We start from the raw sequence: 25,803 nt of genomic DNA, 5'->3' as shown, positions 1-25,803 counted from the left end.
AACCCATCCAACTAAAATAAGACATGAAATACATGAGAATGTTTTCTGAAGGAGTCCGTTTCATTAGGATTCATCTGAACTGAACAGAATGACAAAGATAAATGGACTCATCAGAACAGAAAACACAGACTCCTCAGCTCCTCCACTCCTCAGTTCTTCTCCTCAGTTCTTCTCCACTCCTCAGTTCTTCTCCTCAGTTCTTCTCCACTCCTCAGTTCTTCTCCTCAGTTCTTCTCCTCCACTCCTCCTCCCTTCACAGATGTCAGAGGAGTTGAGGCAGACTTCCTGTAGCTCCGCCTGCTCGGTCCTTCATGTGACTTTAAAGGAAGTGAGACGTCCTTCCAGATGATTCACTCAGATGGATTAATGAGTAACCATGAAGAGCTGAGGAGTGGAGGAGAAGAACTGAGGAGTGGAGGAGAAGAACTGAGGAGTGGAGGAGCTGAGGAGTCTGTGTTTTCTGTTCTGATGAGTCCATTTATCTTTGTCATTCCGTTCAGTTCAGATGAATCCTAATGAAACGGACTCCTTCAGAAAACATTCTCATGTATTTCATGTCTTATTTTAGTTGGATGGGTTCCTGCTCACAGATATGATGCCAGTTAATAGAGTTTCCCATTTTCTTCCTTCACTTCCTTGGACCCACACAGATGAAACTGATGCAGATCAGTGACAAATCAAACCTGTCTATAGTTTTGGTTTCATTGTATTAAATCTTTCCTTGTTTTATTGTGTAAATCTAGTTCAAGGAGATTTTAGAGGCTGGACTTTGGATCACACTGAGACTAGAACAGAAAATAATGAGGTGAAAATCAGGAGAAATATTTTCACAGATGAACAGTTTGCACTTTTCTTTTGTAGATTATTTTGTTGAATACAAATACTTTTTCTTCAGTGTTACTCCAGATTACAAGACCTTCTATAAACCAAACCACTGTCAAAATGTAGAACTGCAGGTAACACACAGAGCTTTAATTCCATGTGAAAATCAGTCCCATCATATCCCACCAGGTACGTACACAGGTAGACCTGAGGTGTCCCTCAAGACCTGCCCCTCTGGCCTCGGGGCCCTTCTGGCGATTGTTGTTTGTTTTTTTTTTAAATTATTTATTTTTTTCCTCATTCAAAGAAGACAACAGTGTGTGTATCGACATGACATTCTAATCATATTTTAATATTTAGTTATTCATTATCTGAACCCGTTTTATCCTCACTAGGGTCACGGGGGTCGCTTGGAGCCTATCCCAGCTACATAGGGGCGAAGGCGGAGTACACCCTGGACAAGTCGCCAGTTCATCGCAGGGCTGAACATATAGAGACAAACAATCACTCTCACATTCACACCTATGGGCAATTTAGATTAAGCAATTAACCTACTGTATTAGTGCATGTCTTTGGATGGTGGGAGGAAGCCGGAGTACCCGGAGAGAACCCACGCAGACACGGGGAGAACATGCAAACTCCACACAGAAAGGTCCCACCCCCCGTCGACTGGTGTTGGAATCGAACCCAGGACCTTCTTGCTGTGAGGCACGAGTGCTATCCACTGCACCACCGTGTCGCCCTTATTAAGGGCGACATTATAATATTCAGTTAAATCCAAATAATTCCCAGTGCCTCCTGTCCTTCCCCAGTCCTCCTCCTGTCTCTGCCTCTCCTGCTCTGCTTGTGTTCCACTCATGCTACTCAGTAGCTCTGCTGTTGCAGATCACACATCGCATGGCCTCGACTTTTTGCAAGAGACAAACTGGTCAGAATAGCGGTGCCTTTGACTGACAACTGTTTAAGCAACTCTTTGTCCTGTTCTCCACAAGTTTGTCTGGTTAGTGTAACCAGTAGTCCAATACTAGCGTGTGTCAGCTGATTAGCTGTCGCCAGCGGAGAGGTCACAGAGGTCATAGAGGTCACAGAGGTCACAGAGGTCACAGAGAGGTCACAGAGGTCACACAGAGGTCAGAGAGGTCACAGAGAGGTCACAGAGGTCACAGAGAGGTCACAGAGGTCACAGAGGTCACAGAGAGGTCACAGAGATCACAGAGGTCACAGAGGTCACAGAGATCACAGAGGTCACAGAGGTCACAGAGATCACAGAGGTCACAGAGGTCATGGCCCACGGCCCGGTGGTGCTGATTCAGTGCATTTGATAATGTGAGGACAGACGGAGGGGCAAACCAGCAAATCCACAAAAATCCTCTGCTACTTATTTGCATGAAAAGTTGTGAGTACCCGGTATATTTCCAGAGTCACAAATCTATAAGAGCCTATGAATCCAAAGTGTGTGTAAAAGTGTGTGTTGTTGTGGTGTCAGGCTGAACAGAGGCAGTGGAGTTTGGAGTTTGTGGGGAGTGGACCAGAGGAGCAGATCAGAGGTGAACACCCAGACACTTGGCTTCATCCTACATTCACATTGACTGGAGTATTATACACAATATGAAAGTTAAATCAAATCCCCTTTTTTGGAAATTATTGGGATGTGAAGTTTCAGAATATTAAATTATTGTCAAAGTTGTTGTTTATCATTATAACAAGTTACACAAGCATGAAAAAAAATCTGTATGTCTACAACACAGGTGTCCAACATGTGGCCCGGGGGCCAAATCCGTCCCACCAAAAGGTCCAATCCGGCCCCTGGGATGAATTTGTGAAATGCAAAAATTACACTGAAGATATGAACAATCAAGGATGTTCAAATCATTTTAGGTCATTTCAGTCTAAAGTGGATCAGACCAGTAAAATACTGTCAGAATAACCTATAAATAATGAAAACTGTACATTTGTCTCTTTGTTTTAGCGTAAAAAAAAGTGAAATTACACAAAAATGTTTACATTTACAGACAAGTGTTTTACAAAAAATGTGAATATCTGAAATGTCTTAAGAGAAGTATGTGGCATTTTAACAATATTCTCCCTGTTAATTAATGTTTGGTGTATTTGTAGATCCACTGTGATCTGTAAGTTGTGATTCACTTGTATAAATGATAAACTGAGGTGTAATATTGTTAAAACTGCACTTATTTTACTAAAGAATTTTCATGTTATTCGTATTTGTTCATGTTATGTTCAAGTACAATTCGTAGATGTAAACATTTTCATTACAGTATTTACTTTTTTCACTCCAAAGTTCTTATCCTATTATTTATATTATTTTTCTGGTCCGGCCCACTTTAGATCAGATTAAGCGTATGTGACCCCTGAACTAAAATGAGTTTGACACTCCTGGTCTACACTGTTCATTGTGGTGCGCAATTTGATGTTTCTTATTCATGAATTGCAGCAAAATTCCGAGAAAGGAAAGAGTAAAGAAACAGAGGGACAGAGACTGTCAGCAGACAGCCCACAGTACCAGCTCTGTTCTGTCCTGGGTCAGACCACATGTCAGTCCTTGTGCACAGCTGTGTCAGTGTGCAGTCCTAGGTTGGTTCTATGATACTGGTTTGTTCAGGCTGACAGAGGTTGTTCAGTAAATGAGTGATTTTTTGGCTTTGTAGATTTTTACTCGGTTGGGTGGTTCATAATCCTCCTCTAGTCATGTTTTTGCTCCTGGACTCCTCAGGCCTGTGCTCATTGTACTTTACAAGTAGAATGTTTTTTGTGTGTTTTTTTCTAGTTATTTGCTGTGAACAGTGTGAGGCCACTGCAGTAGCAGTACATTGTTTTGTAGAATGCTAACATATGTGTAATACTGAATAAACAGTGATGGCAGGTTATTGCGGACCAATATTTATGAAAACGCTGCAGATCAGGATTGTCGGACTCAGGAGAGGGGTGCCCTTTTTCGTTGGCTGAGGACCTGCCCCTCTAAATGTCTGTGCACACCACTGTATCCCACCATGACCCCAGGGCAGTTGGAACCTGCTTCAGGTTTGGTCCATCAGACGTTTGTCTCAGTGTCCACTGTAGTCCACTATTAGTAATGTACTGATGTGTCATGAATATTGGAACTAAAATCACTATTTGATTGTATTGAAACCAGTTGAACAGTTGGAGTATGATGTAATCCTAATGACAGCATTAATGGAAGAAGTATTTAGATCATTTACTTCAGTTAAAGTACCAACATGACACTGAAAATCCTGCACTGTCAGTCTAATACTGTATTCAACCATATTTCATGAACAGTCGGCCTTTACACTAAAAATAATCAGTCAGATGTTGTTTTATTCTGATTTCTGATGTTTTACATTCATGTTGGTGCTGTTCATGGTTAACGCTGAGTTCATATAAACGACTTCAGAAACTGTTGGAAACACTGTTGTATAGTAATCAAATACTAATACTTCACTCTGGTACTCAAGTATGTTTTGGGAGAATTTGTACTTTACTGAGTATTTTTGATTCTGTTTACTTTCACTTTGACTTCATTACATTTCCTAAGTCAATTACACACTTCTATTCCAGACATTTTTAATGCACAGTGTCGTTACTCGTTACAAAAAATCAATTAAAGTAAGTCAGGAAGTTGATGGGTCTAATGGTGTAATGATAATAATTTCGGCTCCATGTTTGGAGGTGTCACAGAAGCTTCATAGTTTTATTTTATTGTATTTTTTTTCTAATCCCAGCGGTATCCTCCTCCTGAAACCTTGTTTTTGAAGTGTGTGTCGTAGGAATCATTTTCAATATTTGTCCTGATGGTCTTGTGACAGCCATGAATGAGTGATGACATGATGGTTTTGAATGTAAACTGTGTGGGCTTAAATGTCATTTGTCCATCCCAAATGTGGAGTTGCTGTGGTCTGTGTGTGCCTGTATTTGTGTCCAAACAGTGCTTTGGTTTGAACACCAGGGGGCAGCAGTCTGACAGTGGGACATCCAGGTGTCAGTCTCAGCTGGATCTGGTCTTCAGAACAAGAGAAGGACTGAAGGAAACACTTGGCCTGTGGACTGTCTCATTGTCTTTTCTGTTCTTTACAGGTTAGTCATGGATCCAACTTTTCCAAACTCTGTCAAACTCTTGTTAGTCCATCGTACATGTAGGTGACATGTTCCTTTGAATCCGTCAGTGGCTTTTCTTTGTGCTGCTCAGTGTCTCAGTATGCAGCCTATGATGGTTTATGCTAGCCAGTTAGCTTAACGTTCGCTCAATAGTTTCAAGGAGAGAAATACATGGAATATGTTCAAGGTTTTCTACTTGACCTGAACTAGTACGGCTCCCTGACAACCCAGAATGTTTCCGCTAATGATATATGTGATGCAGTGTTTAGTGGAAATGTGGATTAATGTTAGTGTGTTGTTCAATGCTAATTGTCGCTAGCTTGGCCATAGATTCTATTTGGTTCTTTGTTGTTTTCCCGCGCACCGTGTTTAACAGGAAAAGCCCTGGAACCAGCAGATCTGGACAACAAATAGGAGGATGGAGGACACAGGTGTCAAACTCATGTTAGTTCACTTCCACATCCATCCTAATATGATCTAAAGTGGGCCGGACCAGGAAAGAAATAGAAACAATAGGAGAAGAACTTTGAAGTGAAAAGCGTAAATTCAGTAAAATAAAAAATACACTTAAATATGTTTAAATATCCTACAATACACGCAAAAATACACTTAATTATGCTTAAATATCCTACAATACACGGAAAATACACTTAAATATGCTTAAATATCCTACAATAGACACAAAAATACACTTAAAATTCTATAATTAAAATGTCTGACTACGAATTGTACTTGAACATAACATGAACAAATACAAACAACCTGAAAATTCTTTAGTAAAATAAGTGCAACGTTAACAGTATTACGCCTCAGTTTATCATTTATACAAGTGAATCACAACTAAGAGATCACAGTGATCTACAAATACACCAAACATTAAATAACAGTCAGAATATTATTAAAATTCCACATACTTCTCTTAAAGACATTTCAGATGTTCACATTTTTTTTGTAAAAGACTAATCTGTAAATGTGAACATTTTTGTGTAATTTTACACTTTTTACACTAAAATAAAGAGACAAATTTGCAGTTTTCATTATTTATAGTTTATTATGATAGTATTTTACTGGTTCTGATCCACTTTAGAATTAATTGAGCTAAAATTATTTTAACATCCTTGATTGTTAATATTTTCAGTGTAATTTTTGTATTTCATAAATTCATCCCACGGGCTGGGTTTGGCCCCCGGGATGCATGTTTGACACCCCTGATGTAGGATAACATAATATGGCATTAGTTTATCACAGCCAGCAGCTTAAAGCCAGTTAGAAGGAGGTATTGGACCTTTATTGTTTTCATGGACTGTAGTCAATGATTCTGATGAAGTTAGGAAGATGTTGTAAACTAAAAGATGTCAATTAGAAAAGGTTGATTCAGGAAATGTGAACATGAAGAACAAAATGTTGACAATGAATGACATGACATATGTAGAACAATAAAGAACAAGAGAAGTGAGTGAAGGAAACACTTGGCCTGTTGTGTGTCTCATTATCTTTTCTGTTCTTTACAGAACATTAAATTAATCTGTATACAGGCCTCGTGCCCGGGGTGTGGAACAGTCTCTTACTTTACCATGTTTTTAAAATCCTGGATAAACTTTATAATATTCAAAATTCTGACTGCCTTTGGTTGTTATTCACATTTTCTAGTACTTTTGCTTTCATTACTTGAGTACATTTAATTGTAGATTATGTGATATACTTAAGTACAGTAAATACTAGATTCTTAAAGGAGTGATATTTTGCTTTTTTAACTGGAATTCTTCATTTTTCCCACATTTCCCTGTGGTCTCCATAAACTCTAAATCACAGGTGTCAAACATGCGGCCCGGGGGCTAAAACCGGCTCACCAAAGGCTCCAGTCCGGCCTCTGTGATGAATTTGTGAAATACAAAAATTACACAGTAGATACTGAAAAACAATGGAGTTAACATAGCTTTAATTCAGGTTCGACATACAGACTAATTCAATCTAAAGTGGGTCAAACCAGTAAAATAGTCTTGTAATAACCTATAAATAATGAATATGTCAAATCTTCTCTTTATTTAGTGTAAATAAAAGTAAAATTACATGAAAATGTTGACATTTACAAACTATCCTTCTACAAAAAAATGGGAAAAACCCAAACAAATATGAACAACCTGAAATGTCTCTAAAGAAGCAAATGTCATTTTAACAACATTCTGCTCATTACTAAATGTTTTGTGTATTTGTAATTGTAAAGTGTAATTCACGTGTGTAAATGATTTAACTTAAGCAGAATATTGTTAAAATTGCACTTATTTTTCTCAAGTTGCACTTCTTCCCAGCCCTTTTCAGGCATGTAAATGGAACTATTGTGCTTTTCTTCTGTTTAAGATGGTTATGATTCTTGATATTTGTATTATTATGTATGTTTTGCGAGTTCACATATATGGTAAATTTCATTGCATCTTCAGAATAAATAAAAAAAAAAAAGAATCAAAAAAAGACATTTCCGATTGTTCATGTTATTCAGATTTGTAAGGAAACTTTGTTGATGTAAATATTTTCATCATGTAATTTTACTTTTTTCACTGGTATTATTTTACTGGTTCGGCCCATTTAAGATCAAATTGGGTGAATGTGGCCTCTGAACTAAAATGAGTTTGACACCCCTGCTCTAAATGCTGTGCTTGGCTCTGAATTCTTCATTCATTCAACTCCACAGGTCCATCTTCAACCCTATTTCTGAGGAATGACACCAGAAAGGTGGTTTGGAGCGCTGGCCCTTTAAATGCACAGGAGACACTTCAGGCCCCGCCCCCTCCAGGTTGTCGGCTGTGCTGCTCTATCCCGTTCAACCAACAACTGAACATTTGAGGTAATGGGCTCTAAGTTTGGACATATTTTCAGTCTGGACTCCAACTGCTGATGACGACAAATAATTATGGAGAAAAACTGGAGAAATGTTGGTCTGAAGTCTGGACCTGATATGAGCAAATGTGGAGACGGAACGAGTTAGAGACACAACTAATGAAGAAGGAATTTAAACAGGTTGGAGAAATCCACTGGATTTGTGTCCAAATGAATCTAAAGATAGTTTAGCAGCAGCTAGAGGGTTCAAATTCAAAGTGTCTGAACTATTAGGGTCCAAATACACAAAGAAATGAACCACAGACTAAGAAAAGTGGGTTTAGACAAATATGAACCCTTTAAAGACTTTAACTTGAGTAACACTTCAGTTGGTGACTTGAACTTGTACCACAGTCCTTTTTTGGTAGGGTACCTGTACTTCTACTCAAGTGTGCCTTTCCAGTAGTTTACACAACACTGGTTGGAAGGTTCATCTTCAGCGATGTGTTGTATTCCACAAGATCATCATATGTTTGTGGTGTCACTGTTCTGTCAAAACCATGTGGATCTAAAATATGGACTTATTGTGAGGTCAGAAAAACAGGCCTGGAGATTAAAAAAACTGTAAAAGGAGCTGAAGTTGTCAGATAAATGTAGTGGAGTAAAAACTCCAGGATTGGGTTGTGAGAAGTATTGCAGTAGGACATGGAACTCCTCAGACATGCCTCAGGTTTGTACTCAGTGCAGTATTTGAAGTTCCACCACCACTGGCTTCAGTAGTCGTGTCCTGAGTGCAGGTTTGTGTCTTGAACTTTTAGTGTTGTTGTCGTCGTGTCCACACCCAAACAGATGTGGTTTCACTGGTTCCACTACTTTCAACCTGAACCTCGTTCCATTGAATTCCTCGTCTCTGTTCTGATTTCCTGTTGTGTATCTGGGAACTGAAGCTGTCAGACGAGTGGAAACGTGAAGGTAAAAGTACAATATTTACTTCTGAGATGTGGTGGAGTTGAAGGATAAAGGTGTAGAAAATCCAGGAAATACTCCGATTAGTCCTTAAGTAGACATACTGGACTGCAGTCAAAGTAGTGCCTTCTATTCTCCTGCTGCAGACCATCGTCTCTATGACTTCAGACTCTTCACACTGGAATGTCTTTAGCTTTGGATTAACCTGTGGACTCTGAAATTCATCTGTTCTTTTACATTTCTACTCTACTTTTCAGTTCATTTATGATTTTTCTCTTAGTTTTATTATCTGTAAAGGGTGTGAAACTTTTTGAACGTCACTAATGTGGATGAGAGGTGATATTTAAATTCTGATTAATAATCTACTGTATCTGGGGTTAATAAGTGACACTAACACCATTAAATGACTCTGTTACATAAATAACACAGATGAAGTTTACTTTCAAACATGTTTTAAAGCTGCAGTATGTAGGATTGTGGCCAAAAGTGGTACTGCAATCACTTTGTAAATACTGACGAGCGTGGTACCCCCTCCCCCTCCCCCTCCCCCTCCCCCTCGACAACGGGTTGCCAGATCCTGCTTCAGCGTCCACTATAAGGAGCTACCATGGCCAGCGGCGAGTCCTACACTGTAAGTTTAACGTCTGCTAATAATATGTATGCTTCATTCATGATGGTTTGCGAAGTAATTATGTAAAGTTAAAATTGACTAATGGCGATAAGCCAAAGATTTGTAAAGATAAGTACTGCAATAGCTCACTCCTGTTGAAACATGGATTGTTTTCATTACCCTGCTAAATGTCTTCGTTAGGCTAACAGTGCAATGTAAAGCTTTTCAGAAGTGCATTTAGCATAAATGCACGGGCTAGCATAGACAATTCCTTGTTGATAATGTACGGAAGCATCAGGCTTTTAGCTTACCTTGCCTACCACCATGGCAGAATAGCATCCAAAAGTCGAGGGGCATTTCCATGCAAAATGAACTTTCTTTTCTGTCACGTCCATAACCGGAACATATCATGGTAATCCATAACATGAATGATCTGGGGCGCCGTTGGGGGGAGCGGGTTTAAACATGACAAATTCGTCAGATCCATGTATTACCCGGGGAGCTCATATAGCAAGTACAGTATGGGATCGCTACCCCCCCCAGCCCCCCACCGGTCCGACGATCATGGAACGCCAGCCCCCCCCCCCAAAAACACACAGTCAGGGAACGCTATTTTTCTTGCATTTCTATCTTTCCATGCATATTGTATTTTTACTATTGTTATTTTTTACTATTATTTATATTAAAGATGTCTATTTTTATTTTTTATTATATCTACATCATTTTTTGCACAATCTGAGCTTGTCAGTGTAATGTGATAAAGATTCTGTTCTATTTTACCATGGCGTTTCATTGGCATTATGGATGTGACAAAAACTTCATTTTCCATGGAATTCCACTTTGTGCTTCTAAAATAATGCTAGGTTGCTGCATAGCCCAATAGGTGGAAAATGCACAGAGTATTGACAAACTGAACAGATAAGATTATTTCATGTTTATTTCGGGCTGACACTTGTACTATTCTCACTTGTTTCAGCCTGATGCAGACCTCAGTTATGAGGTGCCCATTGTCCTGAGTGAGGCTGATGAGAGCTGGGTAGGAGAGAGGAGGCACAGACCAAGGAAAAGAAAGGCAAAAGGGAGAAGGACAAGAGGAAGAGAGTGTGCAGGCATTGATGCAGGACACACAGAGTAGAGAGAAGGAGGAGAGAGACCAGGGGGAGGAGATGGACCAGGTGGCAGCGTCCAAAGAGCAGGAAGACAAAGTGCAGGTCCTGTTTCAGGTGGTAGAGGCCAGAGAGGTTCAAGAGGAGGAAATAATGCAGGTCCCAGCACTGGAGGTGGAGGAAGACGGAGGAGAGGGAGAGGAGGCAGAGATGCAGTAGAGGAGGACAGAATTCAGGTTCTCCAAAATGAGAGGACGATACAGACAGAGGTATGCATTTCTCCTGAGATTTTACAAGAGTATGCAAAACATTTGTTAGACTGCAGTAACTTCATGGCTTAAAGTAAAATCTTATCATCTGATTTAAAATGTCATCATCTTTTTTTACTTTTAACAAAATTTAAATGCCAAAATGCTTTTTGTGGTGTGTTTACTTAGGCGCTCATTCAGCAGATGAGTGAGGTTAGAGCTATGACAATTAACAACCCAGCTCTTCGCCCGGGAACCTGGATTAGTTTTCGATGCCCTAATTTCACTCCAAGGCACACCCACTCTCCCACCTGCTGCTGTTCTTCCATGGTGCACCTGTGGAAACTGCAGGGAAATGGCTACAGACGCTGAAAGAAAGTGCTGTGGCCAGGGGCCTGACCACTGCATCAGCAAACTGCTGCACTTTGAACTGTACTGTTTGGAAGATGGTTATTTGCGTCTCCACAGACAGTACAGAAATGATGTGTTGGTTGTAGGTGAACCTAGAGAGCCAGGGGATGATAATAGACAATTCAGGTATGCTGCCTATCGGCAATATATCTTTTGGCAGCATGGGGCATTGGGTCAGGGTAACCGCCGTGTTATTCCCAGTTGCTGTGTATGGAGAGTAAGGGACAAATACCCTGACCCACAGGGCCAGTACACAGGCTTTGTACCCACCATTTAATCAAACTCAGGCTTTGTAACAACTATTTATTTTGATTTACTGTAAACTGTTTACTTTCAGTTATTTATCACTGTATATATGGTTGTTTTAGATTTAAGTTTGTAATGAACCGTTCTCCTTTTTTCAATAAAAAAGTTTATTCAGAATAACAGTGTTATCCCTTTTTCCATAAGATGGCATATTAGGAATGCAACAATCAGTATGTAGATGACCAATACCAAAACAAAGTATGGTATAGTGGTAAAGGTTTATTAAACATATAAATAGATAACTTGACTAAGTTCCTTTGTACTTTACAATCTTTTTAGTCTCAAAGTGGTGAGAAGCAGCTTGTGACACTAAATGCAACATGACAACGACTAAGGTCAAGGTTGCGAGGCTCTGTAAACTGGGCTTCACTGGTCTTCAGTCTGGAATGCTGGAACTGAGGAGAGAAACCAAAAAAACAGTGTATATCAACTTTAGTTGTATTATGCATGATATTTAACTTGGAGTGTGGCATGTAGCCCAAGGTGAAAAAGAAATACAGTGGAATTATACCTACCAAGACCTCTCTTGACGTGGGTGTGCTGGAGTTCCTCGATGGTTGGTGCCGGCACAGGGGGAAGCAGGCCGTACCTTCTGGGGTCATCAGGTCGAAGTGTCCTCCGTCTGGGTATCCCCTTCCCAGCTATTCTCTTCCGAAGAATCATAGTTTGCAGTTGTGGGATGTAGCCATAAGTCTTAGATGCCTTCACAGTGTACAGCATATACCTGTGTGCATTTTTGTTATACAGTCTTATACCTGAAATAGTTAGATGCAGAGAGGGGAGTGAAGAAGACATTTACATTCCAAGGGCCATGTTTTATAGTATTTTAATGCGGATGTAATCTGGTACATGTTGCAAACAATAGCATTTACAAATGAGTAAGTGACTTACAGTTTGCTTCCATCTGATTTGCAAAACTCAGAGCGGTCCTTGTGATAATTATAGTCCATCGCTGCAAGGAGCATCCTGGCCTCAAAGACAGGAGGGCTAAATGCTGTACGCTTGTTGGCATACATTAAAATGTGATTCTGGAAGGACCCCAGATCACCAGTGGACCTGTGGGTGGTGGGGGAAAATTGACATTTTGGGGGATTTTTAAAATCACTTTCTACCAGAAGTATGTACTTATTAGAAAAAAACCATCACAGTACCTAAAGTTCAGGTATTTGTGGACCTCGTTAAGCCACCGCTTGTTTCTAATGATGCTCTTCAGGGCCTCATGTGCCATGGAGTCTCTCACAAGCCACTGTTGACTTCCACCAGATTCCAAGTCTGCATGCTGGCAGCCTCCCAGTACCCACTTGTGTTCATTTGTGACATGATGTAGAAGTCCAAGCCACAACTCTTACAAATAATTTATAAATATTATGCACAGACAAAAACAAGCATGCACATAGTACGTACTCCAGTGCTGATGATGGTCTTTGTAAGTACATTTACTGTGCTCGTGAGTACAGTAAATTGAGAACTTGATAAAATAAAAAAATGAATGGATAACAATAAGTTAATTCTAAACGTAAGTAAAACAAAAGTATTGATATTTGGTAATCATAAAAGTAACCCAGAATTACAAAGAAAAATAGACAGTGTAAAATTACCAAGTGTAACGGAAAATGAATTCTTTGGAGTAATAACTGATAACAAATTTTCATGGAATGCCCACATCAAACATAAAAGAACTAAAATTTCAAAAAGCCTGTCAAAAATGAGTAAAGGAAAGCAATGACTTTCTAGAACATAGTAATAATCTCTTTATTCAAAATAATTTAAAATGAATTACCTTGTGAAATGTTATACCTCGTTAATCTTATTTAAAGCATTTACCAAATCAGTATCACATAACATAAAAAGGATCCTGGATATGAACATGATCCTGAACATGAGCATCCTGGATGCTCATGTTCTATAGACTAAAAGAAAACAATTTGGCTGTCACACTATGGATTGGTGTAAATAAGTACATGTTCAATGTCATTTCTCATTTTTAAGTAAATGAGGAAGCTTGAGATGCTTTATCTACCTTTCCTCTAGAACCTCAGTGGCATCCATGGTGCTCTCAGGATTTTCCAGTCTTTCCGTCACAGGCAGCTGGTCCTCTCTACAGATAGTGTAGGTGTGTTGGAACACTGGAAATGTTTCCATACATAAAATAGAAATGAAAACTATGTGACACTGACCACTTACCGATTTGAAAGTGTTTCAGATGATGGACATCCAATACTGGAAAGTGAGGGTGCAGTCAAAGGGTGCTTCTTCCACTTTCTCTGCCTCTTACTGGGGGTTGAGGTGCTGGGACCATCATAGCTGAAGAGACAAACATTTTATCATACATAACAAATATATAACAGCCAACACATTTGCCACAGAGATATCATGGGGTAAATTAAGCCGTGTCCAGTTTCAGTAATACAAGTGGTTGGCTGTTGCAGGATAGTAACTTATTCAGTTCAATCTCGAGGCTACTGACAAATAAAAAACGTTAGCAATGGTCACATTGGTCAGCTTGCTCTTCACTCTTCGGCGTGAATAGTCAAACAAGTTCAACGGGACAAACAGCGAGCACACTAGCATGGGTTCACCGCGGCTCTCAGGGCAGCTGCTGCGGCTTAGTGCTACTGTTAGCCCGGCTACATGCCTTGGGGCAGCCGCCACAGAATCCATTCCAATGCCTCGGTATGCGCCTGTTGTTTTTGTTCTACGGGACACTATACTATGCGTAAAGAGAGAAAGAGGACTTATTTAACCGATGTATTGCATAAATTACGTTTCATATTGCCATGTTCTGCTAACAGCGTCTTAGCATAATGCATTCCTAAAGTTAGCGATAACGAGTCACCGTTTTCGTTTCTCAAACAATTTATTACCCGGTCAGTATTATGACCCAACTGCATACGGGCTAGCTACTATGAACGAACATGCATAACGTTATTGACTGTAGAGAATAATTGAAATATCCGTGATTACAGTGAGCAGAATAGAGTTAGCCAAACGTAGCTGAATCTTACCTGTCCAGGAGAAAATTAGCGACTTCGGCGTCGGTCTTCAAATTCTTCTCCGCTTTCAGTCGTCTCCATCTTTCAAAAGCATCTCCTATACATATCCTTGTTTTGTTTCTGATCTTGTCATGACTTGTTTGGGAATCATAAACGAGGCTTTTTAGGCTTTGTCATGTCAGACATTGCGGACAGAGCTGCAGCTCACTGGTAAACGGCAACCTCGATGCCCAAACGCTCCTGACTCTGTGATTGGGCGATAGGCGATGGGCGGAGCCTCAGACCAAAACACGCAATGTAAACATAAACGTCATTTCAGGGCTGACACTGAGCTTTTCAAATACGGATATTCTGGCTGGACTGCTGCTGTCAGTTATATCAGTACTTCAAATGAACATGATTCCTTAATGTCTGATGACATATCTGGACCATTTTATGATTACTTTGAACATAATTCCTACATACTGCAGCTTTAATGTGAGAAACAAATCAGAGAAGTGAGTTACATAACTTCCTAATATCAACCAACAAAGCCAAGTCTGTCGTCCATACAGGATCAGACAGTTCTATCATCGGTTCCCCCTTTTCACCTAAAAAATGTCCAATTTTCTTTCTAACAGAAAAATCGTTGCACCATGGACATCAGCCGTTGTTGTGATATATTACTTTTCCATTTTTAGTGTGGATGTCAAACAACAACTGCTGAAACTGGATGATATACAGCTTCAGATGGAATAGAACTGACTGTGTTCACCACTGGTTTGATAAAATGTTTAGATTTGACGTTTGGCACAGAGCCTGCTGGTGAATTCTACAGTGACATTTAATGGTGTTACCTCCTTCATCGTGGACTTTATTGCAGATCAGTGTGGACAATCCACTTCTCTCACCATCCATCTGTAATGACCCCAAAAACTTTACTCCATGGTCATTTCATATCATCAACAACTTCACAAATGCAAAATTATTAAATCTTTTTCCCAGGTTTGGCCTTGAAGCCTTTTTTGCTCCAGCAGCTCCTCTGTTCCATTCATGTTGTCATCAGCTGCTCTTAAAAACCCAGTGCCTGTGCAGTGTCCGATGCATCGGTGCTTTCATCACAAACTAATGAGAAATAATCCAAATCCACTCCGCTGTCCCCCTGGTGTCTGTCAATATCAGATCAGATTTATCTCAAGTCTCCAGGTTACCAACAACTAACACTTTTTCAACTGGTCACTTCCTGTTAGCCTTAGCCTCCCCGTTAGCGTGTCCTACATGTTAGCATGTTTACTAAACTCCTGGTCAGCACAATCAGGGCAGTACGTGAACGAACAGCCTTTGCAGACATATTTCTGACAGCAGTGGTACGCGGTAGGACAAATCTGACACCTCTTGCGTTTGCTCGGCCCAGCGGTCACTGCCGTTGCCGCTACAGCCTCTGGCCACTCATCAGGTGCCTCCACATCAGTGTCAGTTCAGCTTCGTCAGCCTCATCAGCCGGGCCTGTGACCAAGATGATGATTTTGTGAGAAAACCACGGGAGATGTTTTCACATTCCACACGACAAAAAGCCAACACCAGAGCCAAACACCTGGACAGACAGACTTTACTAGAAAGAAATCCCCCCAAAAAACTAAAGACAGAACGGCATTTGTCAGCACATACAGCACAGAAGCAGAGCAAATGAAAAGAATAATCACTAAAAACTGGGACATCATTCAGATGAACAACTCAGACAGATATTTCAACGGCCTCCACTCACTGTAGCAGATGTCCTACACTGCAGGACAAACTGGTCCACTACAGGACAAACTGGTCCACTGTAGGACAAACTGGTCCACTGCAGGACAAACTGGTCCACTGCAGGACAAACTGGTCCACTACAGGACAAACTGGTCCACTGTAGGACAGACTGGTCCAGTACAGGACAAACTGGTCCACTGTAGGACAGACTGGTCCAGTACAGGACAAACTGGTCCACTGTAGGACAGACTGGTCCAGTACAGGACAAACTGGTCCAGTGCCATCTCCAACCCAGCACTCCACCATCATGACTGGGTCACAGACCTAAAGGCAGTTCCAAATGCAGCCACTAGAACCACTGCACTAATGTCATACACACAAAAACTGTCTTGGACTCTACTTCACTAAAACAATCCACAATCATTTTATCAACTGTAAAATAACGTTTGTCTTCTACAAGCTGGAATGGACTTGATCATATAAATACGTGTTCAGACGATCACAGAACTGTTCACATCTCACAAACTATGTGAAGTAAAATAAAGGGACGGTTTATTACCTTCAACACAGGGTCAAAGGATGAATATATGACGTCCAATAAATGCAGAGGGGGAGGGGCATCCGTCAGTCCAGGTGAACCACCTGAACGTATTCAGAGTTCAGAGTCCATTCTGACAGAAGAACAGAAGACGTCTGGTTCAGGGTGAGTCTGACATTGGGATCATTTTCCTGTTCTAGTCTCTCAGTGGGTTTTCTGGGTGTGGACTGGAACTGTAAACATGGATGGAGTCCCTTCCAGGCTGAGTGTCCACTAGGTTTACTGGACTCTGTGTCCACTGGCTTATTTCCTGTTGTGTCAGTGTTTGTGACTGATGAACACAGTGTTTTAGTGAGGTGAGCTCACAGTAGTTTTACTGCTTGTCCTTTCAGACTGACTGAAGTTCACAGTATGAGTGTGAGTGTGGATGAAGAGGAGGACGGAGCAGAGTTATCCCATTCTACAAACAGGGGTTTGTTCATAAAGGAACCTCCAGGGGGCAGTAATGAACCAGGACCCTCTGATCCACAGTGAGTCCACTGTCACACACCTTTAATATTTGACTCCAGACAGAACAGGACATGATGTGTCCACTTTAAAGTCCAAATGTGTCCTTCAGACAGAATAAAAACACACATGAATAATAACCAAAGGTGATAGAAAATGAAGTGTTCACATGTGAATAACACTAACATACTGTCCAATCCAACTGTTGTACTTGTGTTGTTTCCAGAGGTCAGTATAACAGACCCAGAGCAGAGTTTCCAGTGTCCACATGTCTGTCCATGAACAGTGACCGGTCCATGGGACGTCCTCCATACTTTAGTCCTGAACCTGGACCTTCAGACACAGAGTAAGAGACTGTTTATTCTTTAAAATGATCTGCAGGACATGTTTTAGCAGTGATTTCATTTCACATCCAGAGTCTATTGTGACATTTAACTCATATTAAAGCTGTTTGACAGAGGCCTCGATGCAGATGGGTCAATATAGAACTGAGGGACTGTGGAAGTCCTTGGGATAGATCTTACATACATCTTTGTGAAAAGTAAAAAAATATATTTTTTTATATTCCTTACGATCATGTCTTTTAAAATTCCATAATTATTTAAAAATGGAAACAATCACTTAGAAATAAATGATTAATAAATAATTAATAAATGACTGGATATGCTAAAATGTCAACTAAAGAAACGTCCACATTTAATAACAACCACCTTCTAATTAGCTAAACAATAATAAAATGAGCTAAGTCAAAAATGGTTTTGTGTTCTTTTTATTCAGCTGACATAATCATGACAGATATTTCATTTTTGGCAGTATATCAAATTTTATGTGGAAAATAATAAATTGTATCTGTGTCAGACAAATTACTTTCATCTCAGTTACCCATGACAAAACCACCTGTGAAGGAAGAGTGTTTATTCCAAATCACATGACCTGCTCCACATTGTGACAGTTTGAGTTTGAAGCTTTAATTTATTTATTTTATATTATTTTATTATATTGATTTTTTTTTCTTTTTTCTTTTTTCTTTTTTTTTAAGGGGTGCTAGCCAGGTCTCTCTCCTGACATGTAAGATGATAAGTTAATCAGTTTAAGTCAGTCAGTTATTTAGTTTTTGTCTGTCTGTTATCACTCAAACACCACAAAGGATGTGAGTTTTAATTAAACCCACACCCCACACATTAAATGACAAAACAAGAAAGCACACATTCAAACCATTTAAAATTCAAATTCACATATTACACAATGAATGCACAAACTTAAATTCCAAGCATAAATGCAATACCTGGTCCCCCCCGCCCCCAAAAGTACAAACTCAAAAAAATCGACCAACCAAGCGAAAATCCAACTCAAATGTTCCACAATTTTTCAGTCTTCTGAAGGGAAAAAATAACAAAAAACTAGTTCAGTCCATTTAAACAAAAAAATTTCCACTTCGGGTTTTCAGTTTTCAAAAGGAGGAAAAAAAAAATAATTCAGTTTATTTCAGTTCGTTAGTTAAAAAAAAAAACAAGAGCACAGTTCAATTCAAGTCCTTAAAAAAAACAAGAGAGCAGAAAAAAAAAACCCTCAATTATTCACAGCACTATTCCTCCACTGTCCTGTCGCAGTCAGTCAGTCAGTCAGTCAGTCCAGTCAGTCGGTAATCCGGTCCAGGTTTTGCTGCTGGAGTGCTGGTATGTGACTGTCTGTGCTGCAGTGGGATGGATGTGATGAACCAAAGGGTGAACGGATGGAGATGAGTGGAGCTGGGAAGAGGTCTGAAGGATTCAGCGGACGTTGTGACGGGGTTAACTACCGTACTGTTTAGAGGTTGACCGATTATCGGCTGGGCCGATTATCGGCGCCGATATTTGGGAATTTGACGTATATCGGTATCGGCCTTTTTTTAATCTGACGGGCCGATATTAAGAAATCAATTTAAAACTGGGTTATTTCGGCTCAGATGCAGCCGCGCCCCCTCTCTCTCTCTCTCTCTCTCTCTCTCTCTCTCTCTCTCTCTCTCTCTCTCTCTCTCTCTCTCTCTCTCTCTCTTCACATGAGGAACTCTACAACTCACAACTACTAATGTGGCTGTGAGCTTTCTAGTCCTATGATCTGAAAATTAAAGTGAAGATGAGACGGAGTCAAATTCAGAAGTGATTTATCTGAACATGGTGGAACATTGTAAATCCTGTGTGTGCTCATTAAAGCCCTAAAGGCTGTTTGTGTTCTGTCAGGAGTTTAACTGCACTCATAGACACTATTATACTTTTTTATGTAGCTTTTGTCAGATTAATCATTAATAATGTAGCAACATAGTTTTGAATGACAGCGTCCCTACTATCGAATGGTAAAATATAAAATTTAATAATGAAATTAACTTAAGGTGTCCCAAATGCTGTAATAAATGAAGCATGATGAGTTGAGCAGATGTCAGCATATGGCCCAAGAGTTTACAAGAGTCTCCCTGTATTTTTGTTGTGTTTGAACTTAAAACAAAGATAAGTCATTATACTTATATTTAAATTTTACTTTATTTACTGTGGAAAAATTTCAGGGAGCTATTTATTTAAGCTTTTATTCAACTTTATAAGAGATGCTTCTGAGTCTAGGAAATCCATGCACTTCTGGAGCTATTATTTTCTACTTGTTTGATTAAATAAACATGCTTTAGGCATTTAAACGAAGTTCAGTGTTTGCATTATTCAAAATTTTTCATGCCAGTTTTTACATTGTTACAGCAAATGAAATATCGGTTATCGGCCTCCTCTAACTACTAATAATCGGTATCGGTATCGGCCCTGAAAAACCCATATCGGTCGATCTCTAGTACTGTTATCTGAATTCTGTGAGCTGTAGCGCTGACGTTTCCAACTACGTGCCGACTCGACCACTGAATGCGGATATGGGGGGGGGGCGTATTTAAAAACTGCCGCCAACTTGGAGCGGATGTGGTGACGACACCATGGCGACAATTTCCGGGGTGGATCTGGAAATGGACAGGCATGTTACGGGGGGTGTGTGAAGTTGTCACAACATGATATCATTTCCTCCTGAAGAAAACACTGACAGGACTCAGTTCTTTCTCCTCTTTCTTAGTTATTTCATATAAAGTAGTGTGGGAGTCAAGTGTGTATTTATGGCACTTTTATGTCAACAGTGTGACGACAATATCTGTAAATGACTTTCAATTTCAATGTGACTCAGTTGTATATATGTGTAGGAGCTATTTGTCTAATTAGTTTTTGTTCAAAGTTAATTTACCTTTTTTGTTCAGTAATTTAGTATTTTTTGCTAATTGTTTATTTTTGGTTTGTTTGCTTTTTGTTTGTTTAATATTTCAGATCTATTTTTGGATTTTCAGTTATTACTCTCATTCTTTAGTATTTAGCACCTTTTTGTTTTGTGTTTTCTTATTGGTTTAGACCAGGGCTGTCCAACCCTGGTCCTGGAGAGCCACAGTCCTGCATGTTTCAGATGTTTCCCTCTTCCAGTCCACCTGACGGTCAGTATCAGGCTTCTGCACAGCTTCATGATAGGCTGATCATTTGAGTCAGGTGTGCTGGAAGAGGGATCCATCTGAAACATGCAGGATTGTGGCTCTCCAGGACCAGGGTTGGACAGCCCTGGTTTAGACCGTGGGCACCTGGGTTTAAATAGACAGCACCAACTGAGACCATCATGCACCTGGGTGGGCCTATGGTTTTCTACCAGTCAGTCACAGTGGTCAAGTCCACCAGGATGAACAGCAGAGACAACAAAACGGCCTTGGTTGTTGTTTTCCTGCAAAAAGCCTGAAAATAAAGCACTTGGAATCCATGTGTGGTCTGGACATTGTGTTTTTGACTGCGTAGAACACAAACCCATGGTGCATCTAGTGGTTATTTGAGTTCTGTTCAAGTCTTCAGTTCAGTGACTTTGAAGTTGTTTAAATTTGATGACAAATAGCCGCTACAATATGATATTTAGAAGAATGTGTGTGTAAAAATGCCATGTGGTGTTCTGGTTCTGTTGATTTTAGGGCTGAAAACAGCACAAATGTCAACTACCTGTCAACTCTGTTACCCTGTAAAGACAACTCCAAAAGTCCCTCAGTTATATATTGACCCAGGAAACAGGATGAGTGCAACAGGAAGTTGAAGAGGGAGGGGCTGTGGACCCCAATGTCTGACAGAAGAACTGACATGCATTTGGCTGTTCCAACCAGTGTTGTACAAGTTACTTCCAAACTGTCATCCATTACAGATTACTGTTATTTCAAAGTAATTCCTTACATTACAATATTACTGTCTCAGACTGGAAGATATTATCACATTTATTAATGATTGTATTTGTAGTAAATATTTAAAGTGCATATAAATATTATAGTTTATATTAAAAATGGTTGATTATGTAAATCTGATTGTGTGTGAGGTGACTAAAATAAGTGTATGTGAATGGTTTGTATGGATGCTTTGTGTTATTGTACAAATATATAGAAAAAAAGTGTGTAAACAAAACAATGGAAGCAGAATTCATTTAATCATTAGGGGGTGGGAGTCTATAAGTTAGACTTCTTCCCACTCCTTTTGGAGCGCTGAAAACTTTAGTTGGACCATGTTGTTTGGTTCTTTGTTTTCTGATGATTCTATGTGCTCCAAATCAAACTAAACTCAGAATTGTAATCCATTACTGGAGCCTTAAAGCAGGGTTAGGTTTAGTACTGAGCATACTGAGCACAAGGTCTCGTGGTCTTGCTGTTTTGTTTTTTGTTTTTTTCATTTGAGTAATTAAATTATGGACATAAAGTTTGTTGTGATGCAAGTGCTATTGAACATGTACCGAGTAAAATATTACTGAAAATTGATTAGTAATGCCTTACACCACTGTGTTACAGCAAAAAGTAATCTGTTACTGTAATGCATTACTTTTGTATGCGTTACTCCCAACACTGGTTAAAACACACTTTAAATTGACAGTCAATGCCATTAAATAAGTAAAAGACAGAGGTAAGGACAAAAGGACACATGGACAAGAAGTTGGTCTAAAGTGTCAGATGTCTTTAACGTGTGGAAAAGAAAATCCACAGCAGCATCTTTACCAAGTTACAACTAGATGAACACTCACACAAATGTGTCGTTTGAGCCTCAGAGCTTGCTTTTATTTATTTATTTATTTATTTATTAGGATCCAGCAGCAGTTTTGTCCTGATGTATGTGTATTTCCACATCTGATCAAATCATATCTGTGAAAAGTTTTGTATTTATTTTCCATGTTGTGGTTCTACTGTGGCTGATTATTTTTCAATAAATAACGATATATATATAATATAATATATATGATATCAAGCTCAGTTTTTCTGATGTTCACTAGGATTAATAACAGTTTTCATAAAATATGAATCAAATCAGAGCTGGTCAGTCTGGAGGCATCTGTTTATTTCACATGTTCTGACATGGACGTAAACTACCAGTTGACAGGTTGTCAGAGTTCAACAAACATGAGACACTGATTCTAGTTGGACTTTATTGGTTCAACAACAGTAGAGACAGAACAGGACATGATGTGTCCACTTTAAAGTCCAAATGTGTCCTTCAGACAGAATAAAAACACACATCAGTAATAACCAAAGGTGATAGAAAATGAAGTGTTCACATGTGAATAACACTAACTTACTGTCAAGTAGTGTTGTACTTGTGTTGTTTCCAGAGGTCAGTATAACAGACCCAGAGCAGAGTCTCCAGTGTCCACATGTCTGTCCATGAAGACTGACTGGTCCAGGAAAAGTCCTCTAAACTTCAGTCCTGAACCTGGACCTTCAGACACAGAGTAAGAGACTGTTTCTACAGATGAGACATTATTTCTGATCTTTTGTTGACATGTATGAATTCATCTGACAGAGGAATTTTTAATCTAATTGAAGTCTTGGTTGACAGCTGAAACCATTAGTCCGAACCCTCTACGTTCATAGTTGTGTGTGTTTTTGATCATATCCAGTCCTCTACTATTACTGTTAATACTCTTATTACTTTTATATTGATTAAGTTTGCAGGTCAAATGTGATCAGTTCCTGTCAGTAACTGGTTCAAATCAAACTCAGGTGTGTGAGTAGAACTGACAGTTTCCAGTCCAGCTTTAGTGAAATGGTCTAAACTCCTCATTTGGACTCCAGCTGCTGTGAATAAAAGATGTTTGAGACTCTGAGATGAACAACAGCCTTAAAGTCTGTGAAACACATGAGACTCACTCACATGTGACAAAAAGAAAGACGTTCAATCCTGAACCAAATGTGTGTAAAGGTTCAGACACTAAGAACCTGTTTTTCTGCTTGAAGTGTTTTCTTCATTTGAATGAACATTAAACACATGTTTGTGTGAGAATCAGCTCTGAAACAGACCAGTAAGACCAGAGCAGTTTTAGATGGAAGTCCTCTGTGTGGTGTGTCCACACTTAAAAATGCTGGGTTGTTTTCAGAACCCGACCGCTGGGTTAAAGCTATACCGTATGATGTGGCATTTTTACACTTTTCTTTTGTCGTCTTAAAATGCTCCTAATAAGCGTGTGTTAAACTAAAATGTAAAAGAAATCCACCAGGTATTGAAACTCAAAAATGTTTAATTCTCATATATTTCTGATAAAAGTCTGACCAATCATTTTAGTCGGTCTGAATAAAATAATTGGCCGAACCTGACTGAGCCTCCTGTCAATCATCCATTACGGCTGTCCAGCATCCCATCCATTATCGCCGTCTCACATCCGATATGTGTCCCTCTGAATCTGACGCTTCACTCGCGCTGCTTCTCCTGTCACTGACCACAGTCTTTCTAGGATGTGTATGGATAGAATTGAAATGCTCATGTGGAAGGGAAAAAACGGATTTATGAACAGAAACAACAACTAAGGAGAACGAACAGGAGTCTGATGAATGAAGGATGGAGATAAAAGTCCAGAAGTCAGCTGTACTGGACTGAACAGGTCTGCATAAAGGTCAGCTTTTATAACCGTGGGACTCATACAGGTACATGTACTTGGTGTCACACAGTGTAGGATTATGTGGATGATAAATGTATGGACTATGAAACCTCAAATGTCCACGGAAAAATTCGCGGAGGCCACGCATTCACAGTGCGCGCGCCCGTCGCCTGGACACCTCATCTCCGTGGTGCAGTGAAGACACTGACCCAGCGCTGCACAGACCACACCCTTAAATACAGGGTCTACTGATGGAACAGGGGCCGCGGGCCCGCGGCAGGTGGATGATGCATCTGATTACTGAGGGAGGGGTCTGCAGACACACCGAAGTGGACCGGACCTGCTCCTCCGCTTCCTCCGCGCGCATCAGGAGAGAGGAGGCGAGCCTCAGAGCTCAGGCAAGGGGAAGTGGGCGGGGCTTTGGAGGGAGGCGGGTTGTTCATGTTCAAACTTTTACTAAGTGCTGTGAGAAATGCCACATCAGTAGGTATAGCTTTAAGGCTGTTGGGTCACAGGTCTGGTGGGTTTGACTGAACATGGGGTTGAAAAGAATCAAGCAGTGCATTGGGTTGGACATGTGACCTGAAATGGAGGCTCATCATTCCTTCCAGCTGCCATTTTCAGACAGATTGTGAGTTGAGGCAGCTCAGTGGTTTACACTGGCACCGCTCAGCAACAAGGTCCTGGGTCTGATCCCCAACCAGACCAGGTCCTTGACCCAGCACAGAGTTCCAGAAATGAGCCCACAGAGTTCCGAGTGTAGATGTGATCCTTTGAACAGCTGATCTGAAAGAACTTTGAAGAAGCTTCTTCTAAACAATGTGTTGATGTCCACAGAGAGATGGAGAGGACTCATGTTCCTGAGGTGGACCCAGCGTCCTGTTCTTTGTGTCAGAAGGTCCAGAGTGATCCGGTCTGGACCAGCTGTGGACACTGGTTGTGCAGACAGTGCATCACTTCATACTGGGACCAGTCTGGTTCATCAGGAGACTCCTCCTGTCCCCAGTGTGAAGAAACATCCAGAACAAGAGCTGAGCTGCAGATCCACAGCTCTGTCCAAAGTAAGACTGGACATCTGTCTGAACATGTCTGCACTTCACTAAACACAACATGTGTTCAAGTGTCACTGACTGAGCAGCACAACAAAGAACATTTGAACTGCATTAGACTGAACTACATTTTCTTTCATATGTTGGAAATTATCAACAAAAACATCCATTTTATTTCACGTTGATCAAATAATGTTTTATAGTCGATGATGGTTTAAGAAAGTAACTCACTGATTCTCTGTAAATTCAGTCACATTAAGGATTATTTGGTCAGTGACAATCATCTTGTGTGTGTTGTTAGAACTGCTTTGGAATGATTCCTGTTTGTATAAATCAGATCCATGTCTGATCAGTGGTTTCCATAGTAACAGGTCTAGGGTTTGTCATTTGGAAACTGTTGTCAATAGGGATGTAAACAATTGTTGATAAGAATTTGCTCGATTAAAATATTAATTGTTGGTTAATATCCCTTTTCCACCCGTCCACACCTGTCTGAAGGCTGTCGGTTTGTCCGTGCTGCTACACCGCAGCTGGGATAGCTGGTCATTGGACCGGATCATGGCGTTGATGAGTTAGAATGTCTGTATGGACATGGAGGACCAAACATAGACCATCTGTTTGTGGGAGCGGTGCACCCCCGACTAAATACACACACAAATGCA

At 40.2% G+C, this 25,803-nt stretch overlaps 2 protein-coding genes across 7 annotated transcripts in view; one reads left to right on the top strand and one right to left on the bottom strand.

Moving 5' to 3' along the window:
• Window positions 1-25,803, bottom strand: part of LOC115438929 (NACHT, LRR and PYD domains-containing protein 12-like) — a 209,562-nt gene that overhangs the window by 42,782 nt on the left and 140,977 nt on the right. The window lies entirely within an intron of this gene.
• The window catches only part of LOC115438123 (NLR family CARD domain-containing protein 3-like), a 33,006-nt gene continuing 15,879 nt past the window's right edge, over window positions 8,677-25,803 (top strand). For 3 of the 6 annotated variants that reach the window (XM_030161525.1, XM_030161520.1, XM_030161519.1), the window contains exons 1-7: window positions 8,694-8,721; window positions 9,290-9,346; window positions 16,685-16,817; window positions 17,045-17,182; window positions 17,386-17,505; window positions 22,830-22,949; window positions 24,930-25,153. In XM_030161525.1, coding sequence (XP_030017385.1) covers window positions 16,702-16,817; window positions 17,045-17,182; window positions 17,386-17,505; window positions 22,830-22,949; window positions 24,930-25,153 — 718 coding nt within the window. In that variant the 5' untranslated portion in view covers window positions 8,694-8,721; window positions 9,290-9,346; window positions 16,685-16,701. Of the gene's footprint in view, window positions 8,722-9,289; window positions 9,347-16,684; window positions 16,818-17,044; window positions 17,183-17,385; window positions 17,506-22,829; window positions 22,950-24,929; window positions 25,154-25,803 lie in introns of all 6 variants that reach the window. The other 3 variants (XM_030161521.1, XM_030161522.1, XM_030161524.1) reach the window with 3 other exon arrangements.

This window comes from Sphaeramia orbicularis, chromosome 18, assembly GCF_902148855.1.
Source record: "Sphaeramia orbicularis chromosome 18, fSphaOr1.1, whole genome shotgun sequence".
NCBI classification, from domain to species: domain Eukaryota; kingdom Metazoa; phylum Chordata; class Actinopteri; order Kurtiformes; family Apogonidae; genus Sphaeramia; species Sphaeramia orbicularis.
The sequence above is the reverse complement of the archived record's forward strand: the minus strand, read 5'-3'. Positions and strand labels throughout refer to the sequence as shown.